Source organism: Taurulus bubalis, assembly GCF_910589615.1.
Source record: "Taurulus bubalis genome assembly, chromosome: 7".
Classification (NCBI taxonomy): domain Eukaryota; kingdom Metazoa; phylum Chordata; class Actinopteri; order Perciformes; family Cottidae; genus Taurulus; species Taurulus bubalis.
In genome coordinates, this window is record NC_136595.1 from 16,003,205 (window position 1) to 16,023,457 (window position 20,253).

Below are 20,253 nucleotides of genomic sequence, written 5' to 3' on the forward strand. Positions count from 1 at the left end.
AAAACGCTATTGTTAAACCACAACATGTAACATGTAAGTTGTTCACACGTGGAATGTAAATAATCACATGCAGACCCAAATCATTATTTAAAAGAGCAAGTGAGAGCATATTGTGGGCCCACCCCTTTCGGTCCCAGAAGGGGACAACACGACTCCCATATAAGGTCATGGGCGGTCGGTGAAAGCCAACTACCCCGTTTTGATTGGACAACCGGTCTGACATGACCGATTTTTACATGTCGTCGACGACGTTGATTGGACGGCTGACTTGGTCCGATTTAGGCTCATTATCCTAATCAGCCGTGGATGGAGTGAGGAGGAGGAGGAGGAGGAGAGAGAAAAAAAAGAAAAGAGAAGAGCAGAAACCAAACAAGGACGGTGGAGTCTGGCGTGGACCGTCGTTCCGACACGAACCGACGACCACTGGCTGAGGGAAGAATGCTTGAAAACAAGAGAGAAAGATTGAAAACCTTCCTCAGGAAGATCGATGAGAAGGCCATCGTCAAACTCAAGCACTTCATGAAAGAGAGGTGAGTGGACGAACGAGGCTAGCTGGGACCGCTATCTGCCGGTGAGCGACACCAGCGGGGTGGATGCTAAGGGGTTAGCATTCATTTCATGATAACAACCCGGCCGATGAGATGTGGTAGTTGTAGCCTTCTTATATACAGCCTGTGGTTCTACCTAGTTCATGTAGGTGTGTTTTATTTTACATCAAATGTACGCAAGCAGTCAGTTCGTAGATCATGCTAGCGGGTTAGCATCCGCCTCGCCGGAGACGCGTTGGCATTTAAAGTATCTTTAGCTAACGGTAAAGTGACTCGCTGTCATTCTGCAGTAACGGTTCCTCTTGGACTCTGAGTGAAATGAAATACTCAAAGTGAGTGTTTGGTCCTAAATTGTGGCTTATTGCGAGCATCTCTGCATTACAAGTGTAACTTAACACTACACGAGCACCACCGATATAATCAGAGGATTTGCACAGTTTTAGCATCCGCTTTACGTATCGTTGACTTGGCTCAAGTTAGTAATTGATTTGAGGTGTCGTGGACTCGAGCACCTGCCATCGATGGTATAGCATGAAGGCTTTTCTGCCAGGTGTTTTAAGTACAGACACAATGCATGGGTTTCATTTGTTTCTTTTCTCATTCGTCCAATTTCAATGGCTTGCATTGTTGCAAGAAAGTGTTGTTTGTGTCTAATTTTGTAGCCAATTAATCTAGCTAGTCCACGCAGCGCACTTGAACAGCATTACATAGAGTGACATAAATGGAAGATAGTCCAGATCTGGTCATCCAGATTCTTAGTAGTCGGTGCCTCCTGCTCAGTCATGACTTCATTCACCGGCCTATTGGTATCACTGGTTTTGTTATTTTGTCGTGGATGATCCAACCCTGTTGGGATCCAGAACAGACAATACAAGCAGAGGGGCGTTTATGCACAACCACAAGGGAAACACTCACACATGGGACAAGCCAGTCAATGTTGTCCCAGAAAAGCCTATTTTTAGCTACCATGAGTCGACCACAGGTGGTACATGGTGTTATGTAAATGCTCTCTGCATCTCACTGATAGTAGTCCTTGTCCTCTGAGCTTTGCCTTTCACTTGCCTCCCCATAGATAGCCATTTGCTGGAGTACAAGAGCCCTACCAATTAGACTGGCCTGCTGCTTATCAGCATAGCTAGGATGTGTCTGTAGTATGGTATGTGGGGTGACTATCTGTTTCCACAACATATATATATATATATATATATATATATATATATATATATATATATATATATATATATATATATATATATATATATATATATATAACAACCAAACAATATATACCAAACACCTTCCTCCAAGTCTCTGAATACAGGTTTGCAATGCACACAGTGGCGAAATATGACTAGCCTTGTATCAATAGGGAAGAACCTATTGCTGCAAAGCTTGCTTAGATGGAGGAGCCTGGAATAGGCTGGGTGGGGCAGCTATGCAGGCGTTCTGTTGGCTCTGGGAAGATGCTCATATAGTACAGAGCTTCCTTGCTGCTGCGGTCAGTAAAGACTATGAAGGTTTATATTATGAGATGTGCTGCAGAGGAAAAGCATACGTTAGAGGACGAAACCACATCTGCAGAACTGTTTATCGCTAAATGAAGGGTTGCGTACTGGTCGCGGTTGAAGTTATGTGTTGCCTCTGACAGACTAGTACTAATGACCAGTCCTCTGCCCTTGTCGCAGAGCCACGAAAAAAGACTATATTCTTCTTAGCCGTTTAACCTTTTGGTACTCACAGCAGACTGGTGAATTCCACCCAAGTATTTGCCATAGTTCAGTCTCATGAGGCTTTATGGAAGCTTATCTAAACTGGTGTTTAGCTCAGCTTTGATCAGCAGGATAACATAAAAGACTGCAAGTGTACTTAAAAAAAATAAATAGTGTAATGATGTAAAGCTAAGCCCAGTCATTTGGATAGTGGGAACACTGCCATGGTATCACTGTGTCAAGGTAGGCTGGCTCACCCTTAGTGTATCTCCACCACTGCAGGGTTCTTTATTTCTGCCATCCATAAAGCGCATTTGCCTTTTTTTTTTTTTTCTTTCTTTTTTTTACTTAAAGAATGCAGTGTTTTTTTTACTTTCCTAGCACAGTAAAACTCTGTACACATTAGGGCATAGCGATACAAAGGGCAAAACCAAATTCATTCAGACCAGTGAATTACTTAATTAATTGAAATTAACTAAACAAATGATTTCAGGAGGTATTCAGTAACTAATCAGTCAAATCACCTGCTGTAAACTTCTTTCCTACACGTTGCTCTCAATGATACATGACTCCGTGTCATTCAAGATATTTTGAATTTCCAAGATCGATGGTATTTCAGCCCTATGCTGACTTGTAACAGGTTTTAGAGACTCATTTAGACTCAGTGGCTTTGGCACATGTAGTAGCACTGTAGATTAATTCCAAGCCCCCTTGTCACCTTATTTTAAAGTTAGGTGGATTCTTCCAGCCCCACCACACCATCCAGCATGTTCAACCGCTTCAGTCGGCTGCACGACTTCCCACTCGCACACAGTTGTTTTGTATCACATGCACACAGACACGGTCTGTTCCACTTGGCTCACAGACAACCACGGTTTTCCTGCAAATTGAGCCCTGGCAGGGCGCCACAGACTGCATGTTATTTCGCCATGACCACTTGCTTCCCCTCCTGACTGCTCTGTTGAAGCTCATCCACATACTATACGTCCAACCCAGAATATAATTTTGGGTTGTCTTTCATTTTCAAATGTTGGCAACTTTAAAAAAAATATATTTTTTGAGTTTCTGTGTTTTAAAATTAAAGTAGGTCAAATAGTTAATAAAGTGGTCCAACAACAACTAGAAAACAAAACTACATTCTCACAGAGTAGGACTCTCAGATGCCTTGTGTGTGGTTGAAACAACTTTAACATCTTTATTGTCACATTTGGCACAGCTGCAACAATCTCTTGTGTTGCTTTTGAAATATGCTGGTTTTGATTGGACGATGAGGAATCGGCTGTACAAATGACCAAAATAATCCACAACTCTCCAGAAGATGGTGCTGTGACACTATCTTAACTATGCAAATTCTCCGATCTCACAGTAATTAAATTGAAGCATAACCTTTGTCAGTATAGCATGTTAACCTGAGGGCTCATGTTGTTAGACCAGTAATGTCACCTGTTGAAAAGCTTTTACGTAAGCTTTCTGTACAGAAGCAATTTTGTCTTAAGGGCTCGATTACTGTACAGCTGACGTCTGCAGCAGGACTCCTGAGACTCCTGGGATCATATGTCTCATCTCGGGACCGCTAACGGAAGCGTCATAACTCTAGGCCCCAGGGAGTTATTTTGTCGACTGGAATGTCAAGTTAGTTTCCAGTGAATTTAAACAAATATGACTTTCATAGATTTATTATATAACTTTCTGGTCATTGGTTAATTTTACATTTTGAATGTAATATTTAAATGTAACGCAGCATTCCCGGCCATGTTTTTATATTGTAAAAGGGCCAACGTATGTTCACCTAGTTTAATAAAGTTTATAGCACAGTGAAGATATTCCATCAAACTGTCAATAACATTCAACTTTCTTTGCATGTTGCGATTCAAATGATGAAGTAAGTTGTCCAATTCAGTGATTGAAAAAGTATTTCAACTATTAGTGCTTTTTCAAGAACAAACATGAACATGGCTAGCAAGCATTGTGCAAGTCTTATCCGTAGATAAGTTGAGTGACAATCCCAAAGTAGAATTGCTCATGGGTATGTACAAAGCTGTGTAGTAAGGTGCATGGACAATCCTCTTTAGTCCACTTGACAGTGTTATGATGTGTGTGTATATATATATATCTATATGTTCAGTGTATTCAGTAATTATCTAACTGGCAGAGCCAAAAAGAGACCCCTAGGGCACCCTTTTCCTGCGTAAATGCCACCGTTATGAACTGGTATGTTAAGGAATTAATTAGATTTTCACTCTGCTGCTCAAAGAGCAAAAAAATAAATGTATGAAACTCAACAGTTATGTCTTTTTCCTGAAAGCATGACTCGGTTACTCAAGATAATTGACCGACCTCGGTCTGTGAAAACGACAGATATCTTTACGGCCCTTATCTCCAATACTAGGCAACTCTCACCAAAACAATCTAGTTTGATGACGGTATGAGGAGATATTTTTGATTTTGGGGTGACTCAAAAATTTTAAAGATTATCGTTATGGAAGCTGTATTTTGTGTACTGTTGTTCTATCTGGAGAGATTTAGGAAGTGCCTTTTATGCAAGCAGGGGTAGATGGCGTGCCATCCAACATTAACTGTCAGGTGGAAGTACAGGTCTTTGTGTTCCTTTAGTGCACCATAATGTTGATGTGTTAATGGGTGTGCAAACTCAAACTGGACCAACAATGACTGTTTTTTTTAATTGTTGGTCCATGGGACAAATGTGTAGTCTGTTGATCAGCAAACAAGAGATTTGGTTTCAGACTCAAGAACTCTGAGAGGCCACATTGCTGTTGCAGAGAGCAAACCTGTGCCATTTTGATTATGCCCAAATGTATTTATAACACAGCTGTCAAACAGCATTCATCCTGCAGATCTATGCCAAGAAGTGTACAGTGAAAACTTGGCAGGTGGTAGTGAGACAGGGAAGGTAAGGAGTGCTACGTGGTGGCTAAATATGGACCTATGTCACCAGTGCAGTTGAACTTAATTTTGCATGGGTTTTCAGTTTATGGTATCATAGGTGTAGTACTAGCCTATTGAACAGTAGCCTCAGAAGAGGTTTGTGAATGAAACAAAAGTCGGTTACTTTAAGCCGACAGTACGTAGTGAACTGAATTCATCTATTTTCATTGTGTATTCTGATCTTTTCTTCCATTTTCCATCTAGTCAAACACACATTCTTGTGTGTTCTGGCTCATAACATCATACACAAAGAGTGTGAACTAGCTATTGTCATGCCCATTTCACTGGCTGCTTTTAAAGCCATCTCTGTGTTGTTATTGAGAACAGGCTATTGAATGTCGTTGTTAGGCCTTCTCAACTGAGAATAACCTGGCAACGTTTCTCTCACCCCCACATTTCTATCATCTACCCTTGAGCTGTTTCAAAGACTACAAACAGACAAAGTTTGGGAGGCATTTCAGGCTCCAACCCCCTCTTGTTTTCTTTCCTGCTGCGTGTTTCCAGAACTATCTTCATGTTGAGCTCTTTGGTGCTGTAAAACGTTGCAATAAAACAGACCTTTACACCCTTTTGACTTAGCTGTCAGTGCTCTCAGGTTCTAAGTGCAAAAGATACAACTGTCATTCTAATTTGGCCGCCTTGCCCAGTGGTGGATTTAGAGAGCGTGAGTAGCAGAGAGACCTCCGTTGGTCATGGATAGAGGGAAAAGCGTGTTGAACCAACATGGTGCTGTCGACGATTTTCATTGCTTTGAGAATCTGGGAAGGTAAGGCGAGCAAGCGGATCCTGTTTCTTCTCAACCAGTCTTGGATGAGGAAGGGCTAACATTGAGTAAATGTAGTCTCAATGTATGTCAATCTTTTTCTCTCCATTTTAAAACAAAGGCTGGCTACATGTTTGTTTTTTCACCTGCCTGTGGTGAAATTTTTTTTTTGTGGACTTTTGTCACGTGGTCATACAAAAAATGGGCATCAACAGCCTTTTTCGCTTGGAAAAATGCTTAGTTTTCTCGACAGATCCTCTGTAAATCCAGGAAAATGTGCTAGCATGGCAGTGGTTACAGTTCTGAGCCGTTAACCATTAAGACTGTGATAAAGTAATATGTCTGATGTTTTAAAATAACACCAGAGCAAATGCAGATAAAGAAATAGATCAAAGTGGTACGCGTTTGTCTGTAATCTCTATTTCACAGAACATGTTGGCATGTGAGACAAATTGTACTTAGACGCGAGTCCTGGTACAAATGCTCCCGTAACCTCGTGCATTTCATTTTTAAGCCACTGCTGCTGAGAATTTAATGTGCCTACACGATGCCTGCTTTGAAATGTCAAGCGTGGCAGTACAACTTGCCCAACATTGGTTGTGTCGGGTGGTGTGACATAGTGGTCCAACAAGGAAGTAGGTCAGAGGTCAAGGCCTTTGTCTGGTTATTACATTTCAGATAGTCCACCTCCTGCTTTGTAAATATGAAGTGGTGATTAAGCAACATCACTTTTATGGAGTACATCATTCATTTCATAAAAGTTTTTTTCTCATGTAGCATTTTAGCAATAACCTAGTTATTGTCACACACTTGTTAACCTTTGATGGCTTTGCCCAAGGACACTTTATTAAGTTATATGAGGCTGACTCTGTTTCTTTCCTTGACACAGACTTGACATTAATCATACTTTACACTCAAACATGAATGTTGAATGAATGATAGATTGTCAGATTCTGGCAGGTTTTCTTCTGCTTGAGGTCCATGTTTCTTAATGGTAAAACCTGTGACATCTGCAATAAACTTGTACACAGTAGAATTTGGTAGCTGATTGTTGGACTGTCTTAGTGTATCACTGAATTGACAAGCTGCTCTGTTAATACAGATAATCATAGTCACATCCTATTGAAAGAACAGAGGAATGCTGCTGGCGGCCTGAGTTACAGGAAGCGGCTTCAACGTGATCTTGTTAATGCTTATGGTTAGTCTTGAGTAAAGAGAGGAAGGTGTTGGGAAATTCTAAGTCAATAGTCTTAAAATTATGCCTATATTGCCCTGCCACTTTGACCCCCTGCCTACTGGAAATAGGTCAGGTGAGCATATTTGAACACAGACTAACACCTGGTGAGGACTGATTATGAAATTGTTCTCGCAGTGTGTTGCCTTTTATCCAAACACCAGCGTCTGCACACCATAGCAGTTTACTTGGTCCAAAGTTTACAAACTGCTTTGGATATTTTCTTTATATGTATTTATATTTTAGAATAAAGGATAAAATGTCGTTTACCTCTCTGCAGTATAGACAGCTACAGTTAACTTACCGCATTAGGTTTTAATAGCATAGTTATTAACTAACTGACCTATTTAGCTGTCACGACATGCAATAAAGTAATTGGATTCTGCAACACAAGGAGGAAAACATCTTTTGAATGGTTAAAGCTCTTTTTGTCGTGATATGAGGAAGTGTTGATGGTCACAATTTGATAAGCAGTCTTCAAGACTTAATACAAGGTAGACATCCACCTGAAGCTGCATTTCATGTTGACCTTGACTCCAATTACTCAGTTGACGTGGTACAGAAAGTGTTCGAAGAGGCACAAAGTCCTTCATTTAGAATCCATACTGAAAATGTATTATTGTTTTGCTGCAATACAACATCCTATATGTACTCTAGGTAATGTTTATAATCGTATGCTGCCAGTTGTTGAGTCTGTCACCTTTTTTCAAAGGTCGGACTTCTTTAAAAGAAGTTCTAGTCACTTTAATGTAGGGAAAACTCAAGGATGTATTGTTCCGCTGTCTCCTTGGTGTGATTCATTGCCCTTGGGCAAGCAGATTATGCACCACTCCTAGATTGTTCCAGATGGGCCAGTCTGAGCACCTCGCAAGTATTTTCCATTCCCACTCGCACAGAGCTGTTTTAAAGAAGTCTCTGATCCTTCTTTGCCCCACAAGAACAAATCCTAACAAGACATGATTTGGATGTTGGATAATTTTTCAGTGGAATATTTTTATGGGATGGTCCTTCTTTCCTTAAACATGTCGGTGCCTGTGTTTTGCGCACCGTTGTCTCTCTCTCTCTCTCTGTGTGTGTGTGTGTGTGTGTGTGTGTGTGTGTGTGTGTGTGTGTGTGTGTGTGTGTGTGTGTGTGTGTGTGTGTGTGTGTGTGTGTGTGTGTGTGTGTGTGTGTGTGTGTGTGTACTCTCATGCTTGCCTGCCTCTGGGGGAGTGGCTAAGTTTGACGTCACCCACTACGGAGTGTCACACCATTCTTCACAAAGTGACTTCCTCCTACAGCACATACTGAAATACAGCAACAGTTGTTTTCTGGTTGGATATGGCGAAGGACCTTGACTTAACTAGAACAGCTCATCTTGGACCATACATAATACCGTTTTTTTTATCTTGGTGTCTTCATTTGGTAACTTCTCCGCTTTGATGGTATGAAGCCAGTGAGTGTAGCTTGGAGACAATTCTTTTGAGCTGGTATTTTTCTAAGAAAAGGAAATGCCTACGGTCAGTAGGTATATGAGTTTTCGTTCATCAAAGAGAATTACAATGACCAGGTAAAGGGTTATTTGTTGTTTGTCTTTAGTAATTTTAAGTTGGTGTCTTTAAAAAATAAATTTAAAAATAAATTATTTTTAACAGGGATGAAGGCTTAACTCATTCAGTTTGTTTTGTGTCTTATATTTGACCTGCATCGTCATTGTATTTGTTTCACAAGATTTCAACAGACTCCTTTAGCTTTTAATGCATTTGCGGCTTGTTTGTTCCTGGTCAAGGACATCGTCTTTCAAGAGCACCCTGGCTGTAGTAAATCCTGCAACCTTCCTTTTACGAGACCGTTTTGGTTTTACAGTCAATTTTGAAATGGAATATTTGCAGCGGCTTGTCTGTTTTAGAGCATGAGTCTACCTTGATCTGCTTGTAAAGCGGTGAGGAGGTGGAATCGTACAGCCACAAACGGTGAACTGACGCAAAGTATATCAATAAAACTTTCCCAACATTATAAAGATAAACCTGTTGTCTGCAATATGTCAGTTCAGTCTTCACAGAGCCTTTAATTTAAATGGAATGGGGACATTTAGTGATAACAAAACCCAAGGCAAGGTAAAAGCCTCAATGTTTAACAATGCTATTCTTTAATGATAGATAATGACTGTATAGTGCAGGAAATTGTGACGGGCATCTTTGTAGAGGCATTTATAGATTTACCATCATTCAGCTGGTGACTGTTGTTGATTCCCACACTGACTTCCTCCTGTTTTATGTTTTAATATGTTCTCATCATTTAGGTCTTCTGTTTATCATCTGTGTTCAAGCTTTTAACTCTCTGGGAAATTACTGTAGTAGAGTCATGTATTGTTTCTGAATGAATGTTTCAACAAAGGTGAATTATTTTGGCAGTTTTCTTCTTCTTTTTTTTCTCCAAATAGTCACATAGTACTGAAATTGCAAATAATCATGGTCTGTTTTTGCAAAAGACTTGCTGTAACTCTTCAAAGAGAAATTCCACATACTCATTGTGTGTGCACATTAAAATGACTGTCAAACAATATTTAGCGTGTTGCTAAATCTGCCCCCTCCCCCCCCAGCAGCTATCCAGTAGACAGCAGTGGTGGCGGACTGCCAGCCAAAGTGAAGAAAAGCAAGAGCGGCTTAGGCAATGGCAGCATCAGGAAGGCGGAGACCAGGAAAGCCATGAGCATGGAGGCTGCCCAGCTCGAGCAACAGCACAAAACCATCACCAGACAAGAAGCCATCAGGTAAGACTGATGGGGAAATGAGACATTATGCAAAAAGTAGATGTTTGTCTGGAGGGGAAAAAATTAGGTAAAAATAGCTTAAAGGTCTTAAATACTGTTGAATATAACAAGCAAACACTGAGTGGCTAAACTAAGCATTTTACAGATCTGCATTCAAAAGGCCAAATTTGAAATTGAAATGTAAGTAGTGAATCTCCAAGACTCTTGCAGTTCTATCAGATATGGATATCATACAATGCTCTTTCTCAATCTTGAAAAGCAGAAAATTACACATTGGATGTGGTGGAGACACAGCTATTCTGAACACGTATCACAAGACCAGACCTAACTCAACTTGTGTTCAGCTGTGACACACTCATGACTGCACGTCATCTCCTCACATGATTCAAATGTTTGAGGTAGATTTGTGATATTTGTTAGTGTGAAGAGAAATATTCAGCCCTACTGCTGCCTATGTGACCCAGTAATTACCCAGCCACTTTCAACAGATCATTTTGGATTGAGGAACATTAACACTAACACTTGGGGGATGTGTCAGGAAGTCATGTGTCTGTATCTTCTCACAAACACAAACCTGCTGAAACCACATACCTCTTTAGAGAATTGACAGCAGTGATCTTTCTCTCAGCAGGTCGCAGACATTCGAGGATGACAGCCGAGGCTTTGAGAGGACGGAGGGCACTGGAACACAAAGTGTAAGTACACAACCTTTTTTACATTTGAAGAAATGAATTGTTCTACATGTCAGGTGGAAGTACAGGTCTTTGTGGTCCTTTTTAGTGCACCTTGATGTTGTAGTGTTAATGGGTGTGCGGCCTCAAACTGGATCAGTGCATTTGTTGAAAGATTTTGACTTACATTTGTCCTCCTTCTCTGTCTTAGAGTTTTATAAAGCACAACAAGACATTCCACAAGTTATTTCCAAACATTCCTCCGAGTGAAGACTTGATACACGGTAGGTAAACGCAAACGAAAGAGAATGCATGACTAAGTGACTGAACCACATAAAACTAAAGGTGCATGTGCTCCTCTCCTCTCCCAGCATACATCTGTGCCCTGCAAAAGGAAGTGCCCTACCACGGTCGACTGTACATCACTGACACCCATGCCTGTTTCTACTCCTCAGTTCTGCTAAAGGACACTAAGGTAGGCTGCAGCTCTGCCTTTTTTTATCTAATAAATTATATTTAAATAATGTCTTGTTGAGATATTTCACCACATTGTTGCACTTTCCCTAATATTTTGCGTTTGGCTGGGGGCTCTTCTAGGTAGTTATTCCAGTTTCCTGTATCCACATAGTGAAGAAGCAGAACACAGCTTTACTCGTACCCAACGCCTTGTCGATTCGCACCACAGGAGGAGACAAGGTCAGTTTCTTATCTTCTGCCCCAAACGACCACCTTAGTAAACACTTCTGATTGCCATACACTCTATTCATAACTAGATATGTACAAATTCAAATGTATGCCTTGCTCAAGCACAGTACATTTAGCTTTAGGTATAATCTATTCAATGACTGTGTATTTGATGGTTCAGGTTTGCAGGTGCACAGATTGCTAATATTCCTGCTTTTTGTTTGTTCTATTCCCTCTCATTGTTTAGTACCTGTTTGTGTCGCTGCGTAACAGAGAATCATGTTATCAGCTGCTGCTTTCAGTATCTCCTCAGCTAGAGGTGAGTTGCTTTGGTTAAATGTTGGTTTGTAGGTCTTCAAAAAATTCTGCAACGGTTATTAATGTGATTTAATAATATATTCAGGAAAACCGTACATTTGCTCATTTCATTAGCCAATATTTAGTTAATAATGCATTTCTGGAAATGTATATAGTTTTACAGTGGGAGCAGGGCAGCAACCCTGCTATTGTAACCTCTAAATGTTTTGTTTATTTGTATTATGATGATAAAACTCTAAATGAAAGCTCAAACATACCATTGATAATAAGTTTTCTTTCTGTTACAGGATGGCAGCACAAATAGTAGCCCTGTCTTCTCCTCAGCTGAGAACAGCTTTGATAAGGGAAAACTTGTGGTAAGAGACAGTTTCACAATATAATAATCATTTAAAAAAAGATTGACAGTATTGTCATGGGGCTCATAAGGTGCACATAATTCCCTTATTAGCACCGATTGTGGATATGGCTGAATTATAGGATAGACCTGTTTGTGATGGTGTTCCTGTCTCACTTCAACAGAACTCCAGCCAGTCCAGTCTGGACGACAGCTTCGACCAATTCGATTGCTCTGAGTCACAATCTTCAAAGGATCAGCCTCTGCACAAACCACACAGAGGTGAGAGTCCTTAACATTATGTTTACATGCAAAACATCAAACCTAAACAATAAAATAGGTGTTACATGTACCTAGAATCATATTGTATGATAGAGAATCTAAACATTTCCAAGTAACCCATGTTGCATTGAATTGTCTGCAAGAATCAGCTTGACTGAAAACCTGTTTGTTTTGGTGTCGTTATCTCTTTCTCATGTCTGTTCAAGCCAGTTGACACGCAAAGTCCACAGTCTAATAGCCGTCCATCATTGATTGCATTGTTTCCCTTCTTCAGAGGCAGTGCCCAAAGGGAATGGCCTGACTTTCAGAAGCCTACACATGCAGCAGAGTGATAGCTCATCCTCAGAGGAGCTGTCAGTATCAGGTAAGACACGCACGCACGCACGCACGCACGCACGCACGCACGCACGCACGCACGCACGCACGCACACAGAGCTAAATCTTGGAAAACTCTGATAAATCAACAAGCTAGTCAGTCAAAGTGGCTTGTAGAATAGACTGTCCTTGTTGACACTATAATGAAATGTGGCTTGTGTTTGATCCACAGACAGATGCTAGTGAATATGGATTTAGAAAGTGTTATTTGAAAGATATTTGTTTTGCGTAGTTGCAGAGAAGCCTATCGTTTCCTTTTTAATTATTCTCACTCTCCACGGTCATCTACAAAATATGCATGTACAGTACACACTGTGCATAAGTAAGGTACAACCTACCAACAGGAGAACATCGATATTCATGCTCTATTTACATTTCCAGGTTCATGTGGATCGTGGGTTTGGAATGTGACGGAAAAGGCCAAGTCCCTGCTGGTTCAGAGGGAGGCCAGCACCCTCAACACTCTACTCTTTATTTACTTGATTTTGTGAGTAACATTTCCTCTCTAGCAAGTTATGTCTTCTTCCTTATTCTTTTTAATCCAATGCCTTGTGTCCCAAGTGATCATTTTAATCTACTTCTCTAGAAAGTCACACTCCTTTTAAGGAAAGGCAAGAATAAGAAACCTGTTGCGTTGGTAAAAAAACTAGGTCATCTTGTAGGATCTCATTACGTAAAAAAAAAAGGAGAACTTTTTAATTGTTTTTTGCAAACCAGTTCTTGAACACCAACATACAGAAGTTCCGTAAACTATATTTTAACCATTAATGCCTGCTTAAATAAGTAAGCCTCCAGTTTGAAGGTTGTACTCTCTGGTGCTTACTGGCAGTGCTGTAAAGTGATATGCAGTCCTTTTTTTAATACCTACTAAAAGGGCCCTACAAATAAAGGGTTTAGCCCTCGTTGGTTTTCCATGTACCTGCTCTAAGCTAACATCATTCAATTTCATCACCGTGAAAAAAACGTGACTCATATTCTTTCGTTCGTTACAGGGTGGTGCTGCTGCTACTGTCATCCGGTTACATTGGTTTACGTATTGTGGCCCTGGAGGAACAGCTGACATCGCTAGGGGCTCTGTCTGAGTTCACTTTACAGAACGGGTGAGAAGACTTTCTCTGAAATAAAAACGACCGTTAAACTACCCTTATCCAAAGAGATGGAAAAGTTTAAGTGAGCATCTTGGTTCTACCCAGTACAGTTCTGCCTCACAACCACATTGGGCTTTTAAAGAGAAATTGAGTAAAGTCAGCCTTTTTGTGCTCTGATGATCCTCAATTGGTGGGCAGTGCTGTGTTATGTACACGCGGTACACGTGATATCAGGAAAAACAAGAAAGACTGACTTCTTTCTCCAATATGTATCTACTGCCCATGACAAAACTAATCCTTAGTTTCACAAGGCTCTCAAGGAGTATTGAGACTAAAGAATCAGGAATTTTGCAAAAACTACAACATTATGTTGTAATGTTAGCTCTGCTTACAGAATATATTTACATTGCCATTTCCTTTTTAAACTGGTGTTTACCTTGTTGTGTAATTAGCTTCATTCCCTTTAAAGAAAACTGGTTAAATATATTCCTGTAATCGGCGGAGTGATCTAGGTAATTAAATCATTTAGTATAATTAGGTGTGTTTTAGTTTCCTTTTGATATCTCAACTGGTTCTCTCGTCTTTTCATAGGTACCAAGACACCACATAACACTCGGTGACTGAAGGAGAGATTGGTTGACTCTTGATTGGAGGATTATTTCAACGTCTTCCAGCAGAATGCAGGGGGAGACATTTAATGTACTGAAGACTGTGCTCCCAATATGGCATGTACTGTTGGCTACAGGAAAAATGGCCAACCTGTGCAATTTCAGAGACAACTTGTTAACTTGAAGGGCTATACCTCCTCATCGTGCAGTAGACAAATGGACATGCCACGACTTTGTCACACAGAGCCGCGCCAAGACGCACAGACGCACTGCCTGGTTGCAGCGCGTCTGTCGTTAAAACCAAAGCCTAACGGCTCTAACTTAGCAATGTGCCACGCTTAACCAAGTTGACGGGCACTTTCTTGGCAGAAACTGTTCCACATCTGAAGTTATGTTCTCCATCGTCCTTCATGCAGGCTCCTCTACCTGTGAGTGCAGTCTGAACAGGGCTATACCAATCAGCATTAGCCTGCTGTAGCACTTATTGTTGCACCTCAACACCAGAGACGTAGTGCTATGCATAACCAAAGATGCACACGGTGCACGTCTTTTGCATGAGTGCACGGAGATGATTTTAAAGAGGCTTTTTCTATCACTTATTTACCCGTCCATTTATCAGCTGAATACATCTGTCTCTGTCCTTCAGTCATGTCGAGTACTTCTCGCCGAATGGTTCTACTAATCAGCTGCGGGTTGAAATGGTGATAGCTGACACTTTAAAATTTAGATCAGCCTGTGGAGGCTTGATTCTCTCCTGATGGTTGTAACCTTTCTCTCTTTCTCCAATCAGCAGTGATTGCAGTATTCCTTTCCTCGTCTTTGGCATGATTTCTACTAATTTAATGATCAGTGATCAGGTTCTTTTTCCCCTGCAGTCTGAACTGTAGATGAATGCATCGGTGCACAAATATTTAATACGATAGGACACGAGGAGGCTGTCTCAGAGGCATCGATATGTTTTTTGTGGACGGCTTTTCTACGTCTTTAGTCTTCAAGAGTAGATTTCAAATCCGTCTGTTTCAGATGTTTGCTGACCAAATTGTGTTTAAAAGTACAAACCTCTCTCTCTTTGACAGGCCTCTTGAAGACCAAATGGCAATCCTAGAATTTTCAGGTTATTTAAAGTAGCACAAATAATGTATTTCTAATGTTCATGCACGTGTCTGCGATATCGACACATGACTGATACTGTGTCTCCAGAAGAGAGTCTGCATCCAGCCTTGCTGGAAGGTCCAAGTTTTCAACAGCAAAACAAAGTGGTCCCAAGAAGACATTTCAATATGCAACAAATTGTTATGCATGGCAAAATTTTATTTATCTTTTGTGTGCTGTTTTTAAAATGGGGCTTGATGTTTGTGGGGAAGAATTTGTGTCAGAAAAAAACAAAAAGATTTGAGTGAAAGGAACAGCTCAATCGAGCGAGTGCACTTTAAAAAATGTGTTGTGCCTGTCGCAATCCAAGACATCATGTTTGGATTGAGAAGAAATGGCAAAGCTGGCGTTCTGTGGTATCTGACGGTGCTAAGACCTTTTTTAAACTGTTTTCACTCAGGGGTGGTGGGCACTACCTGCCACGTGGTTTTAGGTCGTCATCGTTTTCTTTGTCAATTTCAAAGTGCTCGTGATGGCTTTCACATTTCATGCTTTGGTGATTTCTCAAAGGTACCTTTGGAGAAAGAACACTACTTTTAATTGAGATTCACTTGACTTTATCATTTCAGCTTCTCAGAATGCTTTCTTCTTCTCTCCCCCTCCTCCCCTCTTCTTATGAGCCTTTTAATCTAACCTGTCCACGCTACAGCCCAATGATTTTACATCTTGACGAGGTGTAGCAATATGTTTACTTTTGCTACATCCTGTTTTGAAGAGTCATTCTTATTTTCAGCTATGGTTTTTGTCAACATGCCATGAACAGTACTGTCAGTTGTTATAATCCCCCACAAGGGGGCAGCGCACACATCCACTGTCCTTGATGCAAGAATCTCAATGATGACGGCAGCATTTGTGTGGTTTTGCACTATTCAAAGTGTTGTAAATAATTTTCTATCAATTGTTCATGTCCTTAATTCTAATGGTCCTATAAATATATTTATTTGCATTCTGTGTATTTCAAAGTAGTCTCTGTGAGATGGCTTTGCTATTGTTCAAAATAAATCGAGTATTGCGAAGTAAATAACCCATTGTGTGTCTTTCTAGAAAATGAACTTGCTCAAGTAGAGTTGTTGTGGGGGCCACGTGTAAAGTGAAGACACACAACCCCATTTATATTTCACATTCTATTTTTTGGTGAGGTAATACTTGTATAGAAAGCAACATCATATATATATATATATATATATATATATATATATATATATATATATATATATATATATATATATATATATATATATATATATATATATATATATATATATATATATATATATATATACACAGATCTAGACATTTTTTACAATTGCTGCCAAGAGTCTACAGTGCAGATTTTCTATGGTTTCATGGAAACTTGTTAGTTTTGGATCATTTAAACTCACTGGTGAATCAGACTGACTCAATACTGAATACGGTGAATACTTTACTTTCTTACATTTGCTGTAGGTTTCCTAAATGCATTTGTCCTCTGAGAGTGGTTCTCAAATGGGGGGGATATGAAGACACTCCAGGGGGTGCGTGATATTTAAAAATGTGTATAAATAAAATGTGCATCCATTCAAAAATCCTTTAAAAATAATTATTTAATAAATATTCAATAAAATATAAGTAAGTTCATGAACTGAATATTATACATTCTATATTAAAATTTGTGTATTACATCTTTTTTGTTCAACCCAAAATGCTTTGTACTGGTTACGGTACTTTGCTGAAAACATATTTGGTTGCGAGCCACTGCTCTAAGATTCTTCAGTTCTGTGCTGAATAAATCTACGTCTTCAAGCAATCTCCAGCTATAGTCCAGTTTCCTTCTTTTCTATGAATGACCAAGATTTCCCAGAGGGGCCGAACCACATAATCTCCTGTTACGTTTTCATGATGCTTCAGGATTTTGTCTTTCATGTGGCACAAGACCGCCATCTAGTGGAGAATCTCTGCTACACAGACGTTTCAGTTAAAAGGCTGCGCTACGTTTAAATGGGCATTTTAATTCTGATTCGTGGCACACTCCACCCAAGGAATGTTAACGGGAGTCTTGTGTGTTTTAGCTAAATGAATAATGCTTCATATTTCATACAGTGGAATTAGTGTTATGTTTCCATTGATTTCTCCAAACCTAGAGACATTAAACATGACCATGGTCAGGTGGTTCTTAATATGATAAATATGGTGTTTGCTCATCTGTACGGTGTCAAATTAGGGGTTCTGCCAATTTCCTGTGAAAAAGGTGAGCTGTCCAAAATGTTCTCAACAGGAGAAAAAAATAGCGTTGTCAGTGAATCCACACAGGAGATTATGATTTCTATTTATTCCACTCTAGGTACTCAAACGCAGCAGTGACATTGCAACCGTCCTGGAGCCCATCAGCATGGTGGTCTTCTTGTTCAGCTGTCCGGGTTATTTGAAGGCGCAGGTTCTGCAGTGGTCCGCTGGTAAGCACAGAGCTGAAACGCACCTGAAAGAAACCAAACGGCAGAAATGGTGAAGTAACAGTCATTTCCTAATAGAACTGATAAAGTTTCATTCTTAAATTAAACATTCATTACGATGAGGGTTGTGGATGATTGTTAGTTATTTATCATTGTTACTGAAGACTGAAACTTTCAAACCAACAAGAGAAGAAAAGATCAAAGATAAATAGCTTTTTAGTGAGTCCGCTGGTTTAAGGCCCATTCATGCCTCTACGTATGTCGGCCTAACCATCACATCTAAATGAGTTTTGCCACTGCACAAGATAACGGGTGTCAGATCCTCTGAACAGCACAGCATTTTTAGAAATGCCAAATGTTGCAATGCACACCTTTTGGATACTCTCCTCAAGGATGCTAACACATAGTCCAGTCCCCAGTACTCATAATAAAAAAACAATTACTAAATAAATAGGCAAACCACATAAATACAGTAAATACCTGCAGCAAAAGCCAAAATGATGGCCACCCAGCCGATGGTGTAGGACCATGAAAAGCGCCAGTCCAAGAAGCGTTTGCCAAAGAAAGTGACCGTCACTCCGGTGTAAATTGCCAAAGCCAGCAGAGCAAGAAAACCTGAGAAGGAATTGTGAGAGCAAATTATGAGAAAAGTAAAACATGAATACAAGCAAACCAGATCAGGAAAGGAATTCCAAACCTATATAACCTGTCAACATATATGTAAAGAGCACAAAGACCAAGCACATGAAAGCCCATGAAAAAAGGTCCCACAGACAAGTCTGATGAAAGGAAAACAGCAACCATTGTTTATATTCTCTGCAGACTTCTACTCCCATTGCTTTGAGGAAGTACATCAGGTTCCTATTGAGTAGAACTGGTTAATGCTGTGTGTGTGTGTGTTTGTGTGTGTGTGTGTGTGTGTGTGTGTGTGTGTTACCTGACAGGACCAGCGCGATGCCGCCTGTGCGGACCCTCCGGTTCTTGGTGCCGTTCGTGAAGGCGCTCAGGCCGAGCACCACCCCGGCGAAGCAGCTCAGCACCGCCAGTAACATGAAGGCCCGCGTGGCATCCCAGAAGGCTGGGCACAAGAAGGTCGGGACCATTACACGTCAACAGGTACTTAGACTGAAAATAATGGTATTTAAGTTTGAATGCATGGCATTTTTATGTTGTCAATCTGTCATTTTGCCAGTGTTTGAGCTTATTACACCCTCTCGATGCACAGCTCCTCTGCAGTAGGGCCGAGGCTGATGTGCAGTTGGACGTTTTTATTGTATTTATGGTGAATTCTCATCTTCCTTCAATCTACACCTCTTTTCTTTTTTTCTCTCCTTTCAAATAACTTTGGCACAATTGAAGTAAGTGGTCTTTCCATCAGTAAAAAAAAGAGGTTTCTTGTATTATCCATCTATCAAGATACTCTGAAACAGGTGTGATGTGCTTTGGTTTGCAGGAATAACTATAAAAAAAGAGGTCGTTTTCTGGACAGATCAGCATGGAATTGGCTATACATTTAAGATAATTTGCTTTCATATTTACTGTGTAATTGACTAATAGGACACTATATTATATCAGATTGTATAGATATATGTGTGGTTATGATTATCATCATTTATTCACATTCTGAAGAAGTCATTTCCTCATAAACACGCAATTGGTATGAATGCCACTTCCAACGTACTCACCAACAGTGATGGTGTGGGCGTGACATTTGTGGTTGATGCAGAACCTCCAAAGCCCCTGATTAGCCGAGCTGCCAGAGTATCGATACTGCATCCAGAAGTCCGTTGCCGTAGAAACAATGAGAAGCACCAGGGCAGCCACACCGCAGAGTGTGCCCCCTCCCGCTAAAGTATACAGCATCTTGGAGAAGCCAGGGGAAGCACCGTCCTCCTAAACATGCAACGACTGTTCAGGGAAGAGAGGACAGGGTGAGGAACAGTGCATATCGACCTCGTACTCAATCGTTTACTCGTTGATTCCCTGAAAGCCCAAAATACTCATTTTACATTAATATCAATGTCCTCTCAAGGGAACAACGGTCAAGTTTCTTCGCGAGTTCTATACTCCAGTGGACTATCCTCTCTCCCATCTGCCCTGATGCGAATAAAGCACTTTAGTTGTTGGTCAGAACCGAACCTCAGTGTGCTGAAGGCCTGAATCAGCACAACATTGGTAACATTGGTTACATTGGTAACATTGGTTACATTGCCTTACATTACATTACCTTACATTACATTTCATTTAGCTGACGCTTTTATTCAAAGTGACTTGCAATAAGTGCATTCAACCATGAGTACAAACTCAGAGCAAGAAAGCCAAACTACAAAGTGTAGTATAAGTAAGTGACATTTAAGTGC

At 40.4% G+C, this 20,253-nt stretch overlaps 2 protein-coding genes across 3 annotated transcripts; one reads left to right on the plus strand and one right to left on the minus strand.

Annotated features, from left to right (window-relative positions):
- Positions 1-377: 377 nt before the first annotated feature.
- Positions 378-14,699, plus strand: LOC306738715 (GRAM domain-containing protein 2B). 2 transcript variants are annotated; one of them, XM_079220606.1, is made up of 13 exons: positions 378-530; positions 9,782-9,952; positions 10,581-10,647; positions 10,835-10,907; positions 10,995-11,098; positions 11,221-11,319; positions 11,555-11,626; positions 11,913-11,981; positions 12,145-12,241; positions 12,516-12,605; positions 12,998-13,103; positions 13,609-13,716; positions 14,296-14,699. In XM_079220606.1, exons 1-13 carry the CDS (start codon positions 439-441, stop codon positions 14,312-14,314), a joined length of 1,167 nt encoding a protein of 388 aa, XP_079076732.1. In that variant the 5' UTR covers positions 378-438; the 3' UTR covers positions 14,315-14,699. The 2 variants fall into 2 exon arrangements, with proteins under 2 accessions (XP_079076732.1, XP_079076733.1); XM_079220607.1 differs by having other exon boundaries at positions 9,785-9,952.
- Positions 14,700-17,848: 3,149 nt separating this feature from the next.
- lim2.2 (lens intrinsic membrane protein 2.2) lies at positions 17,849-19,756 on the minus strand (the record flags this gene model as incomplete). The annotated part of the gene is made up of 4 exons (XM_079221246.1): positions 17,849-17,919; positions 18,374-18,508; positions 18,831-18,971; positions 19,579-19,756. 4 exons carry the CDS (start codon positions 19,754-19,756, stop codon positions 17,849-17,851), a joined length of 525 nt encoding a protein of 174 aa, XP_079077372.1.
- Positions 19,757-20,253: the final 497 nt, after the last annotated feature.

What these genes read in the sequence shown, in the direction of transcription:
- LOC306738715 (XM_079220606.1), top strand. Translation starts at nt 439, where the DNA reads ATGCTTGAAAACAAGAGAGAAAGATTGAAAACCTTCCTCAGGAAGATC. An exon ending in ACCAGACAAGAAGCCATCAG is followed by an intron (nt 9,953 to 10,580) that starts GTAAGACTGATG and finishes TCTTTCTCTCAG; the next exon opens with CAGGTCGCAGACATTCGAGG. An exon ending in TTGATAAGGGAAAACTTGTG is followed by an intron (nt 11,982 to 12,144) that starts GTAAGAGACAGT and finishes TCACTTCAACAG; the next exon opens with AACTCCAGCCAGTCCAGTCT.